At 33.8% G+C, this 2,288-nt stretch overlaps 1 protein-coding gene across 1 annotated transcript in view; it reads left to right on the forward strand.

Annotated features, from left to right (window-relative positions):
• Positions 1–839: 839 nt before the first annotated feature.
• Positions 840–2,288, forward strand: part of LOC102678766 (L-lactate dehydrogenase B chain-like) — a 3,253-nt gene continuing 1,804 nt past the window's right edge. The window contains exons 1-2 of the mRNA XM_031510325.1: positions 840–1,066; positions 1,836–1,962. Of these exons, the coding sequence (XP_031366185.1) occupies positions 840–1,066; positions 1,836–1,962 (354 nt within the window). The remainder of the gene's footprint in view (positions 1,067–1,835; positions 1,963–2,288) is intronic.

The raw sequence follows: 2,288 nt of genomic DNA on the forward strand, positions 1-2,288 counted from the left end.
TAGGACAAAAAATTAATTTTGAGTGTATTGTTATTGCAATAATAAGCATGATTTTTTATATATATATAAAAAAAATGTATAAGTTCTTTGACCATAAAGTATTATAAATTGTATTATTGATATTTCAATATTTGAGAAAAAATTCTATCGAATCTACTTAGTTTAATACTATACATGTTCCGATTATATTTTATATATATATATATATGTTATATGACGTAATAATTAAACTATGTATGTAGTACATATGATTTGACGTTAGATAAGATATTTTATCGAGATAAATCGAAACACAAGTATGTACGTAAATTTCGATTATCAATCACGATATAGAAGAAGAATTTGTAAGAAAAATTTAAATTCATTCGTAACATTAACATTGGTCGCAATTTGTCGAGCGAATTTCGTTACCTACCTCGCAAAGTTTTCGTATAAAATCTATTTAAAATATCACAGAGATAACAACAAATTGTCTTGTGTATTTATATCAGTGTTTCAATAAATTAATACTATCATTCAACGGTGATAAATTTATATTTTCGAATCTAATTTTTACATTTTCTTATCTTTTTATCCTTTCTTTTCTTTTTTTTTTTTTTCCTTTTTTTTTTTGCCACCCCAAGATCAATCGCAATCATGTATGTACATTCGGTTCGAGCAATTCTGTAACCATGGATTGTTTAACAATTGGCAAATCGATACAATGGCGGTTTAATAGACGTGCCATGATCGCTAGCGACTTCTTTTTTGTGAAACGTCAATTAACCGTATGCGATGTGACATTTTCCATGACAAAAAAATCACGGGAATCGAATAAAATCATCGGGTGAAAGTGAGCAATGGTTTTGTCGCGCATGCTGTCATCTTTGTCGCTAACCACGTATCTAAAATGCTCGATATACTTGATATCGAGAAGAAATCTGTCCAATAAACATTTCAATCGTACTTTACCACCAACGATATTAAAGGATATCTTCGGTGGGAACATTAAGAAGAAAGTAGCGTCCGCTGATTTCGGCAAGGACGCCAACGCTGGATCCGATTTTCAGAGAGCGGTCAGTTTCGTGTAAGCGGCCCGTTTTCTGTATACCTAACGCGGATCTATCCTGTCTACTTCTTGTCTACTGACCGCCGTTACTTCGATATCGGCGGTACATATCGAATTTAAAATTTCAATTTCAATTTTCGTCTAAGATTAATTTAAAATTAATCAGCGATCTAACATGTGTACAACAACTTTTCAACAACACTCGAATCGATCAACACGTGGAAACGATGTGGAAAATAAATTTCAAGCAATTGAGACTGTCCGTGAAATTAAAATTAAATTGAAATGGTAACAAGAAGATTTCGTCGTCTCGTAAACGCAACACGTTATTCGCGAGATGACTCGAAGTTTCGTGGTGAAGGATATCTGAGAAAAATTTTAATAAACGATACACGTCGTCATATCATTACATCGAATAATTCGCGCGCACAGTTTCAACTCGCGTTTAATCCTTTTTATAATCTCCGAAAATTCAAAAATAAATTTATGCGAACAGATATAAATCTTTAGGACATTCGTAATTTCGATTGTTAAACGTAAAAGTGTATTATTGAATAAAAATAATAGATAGAATCGTAGACGATTATGATCCAATTTTACGCATCAAAAATTTCCAAAAGTTTAATCAGCGCCTAGAAGAATACTCGTAATAAAAAATTATTTTCATTCAAGCTACATCACAGAATTTTCTATCGAAGAGAGAGAGGAAAAAAAAAACCAATGATAATTTCGACACACCGAACGATACGTATCTTTGAACATTTTTACCGGAAATTTCTTATTTCAGACAACCATGTTTGAAGGAAGAGCTGCTTTGCAAGTTTTCGGAACCGGTGCAGGATTGTTGTCACAAAGTGACCGTGGTAGGAGCCGGTATGGTTGGCGTGGCCATCGTGAACGCGCTTATCTTTCAGGTAAATCAGCTCTTCTTCTTCTCTTCCATCTCTCTTATATTTATATTTTCATCCTTCGATTCGTCGCGCGATTCATTATTCGAACACGGGTGAAAGTAAACACGCGAAAATCGAAACGATAGCTTTGAGAAATCTTCGATGACGAATTCCAAGTAATTTTTCTGATCCCGCAGAAAATAACCGCGCATGTCGCTATAGTGGATGCGTTCCCGAAGAAATTGGAGGGAGAAGGGATGGATTATTGTCACGGGTTGGCGCTTTTAGAAAGCCCGCGTATAGATTTCGACACAGGTAACGTGTATACATATATATATATATATATATAT

Source organism: Apis dorsata, unplaced genomic scaffold, assembly GCF_000469605.1.
Source record: "Apis dorsata unplaced genomic scaffold, Apis dorsata 1.3 scaffold_221, whole genome shotgun sequence".
In the NCBI taxonomy this organism is placed as follows: domain Eukaryota; kingdom Metazoa; phylum Arthropoda; class Insecta; order Hymenoptera; family Apidae; genus Apis; species Apis dorsata.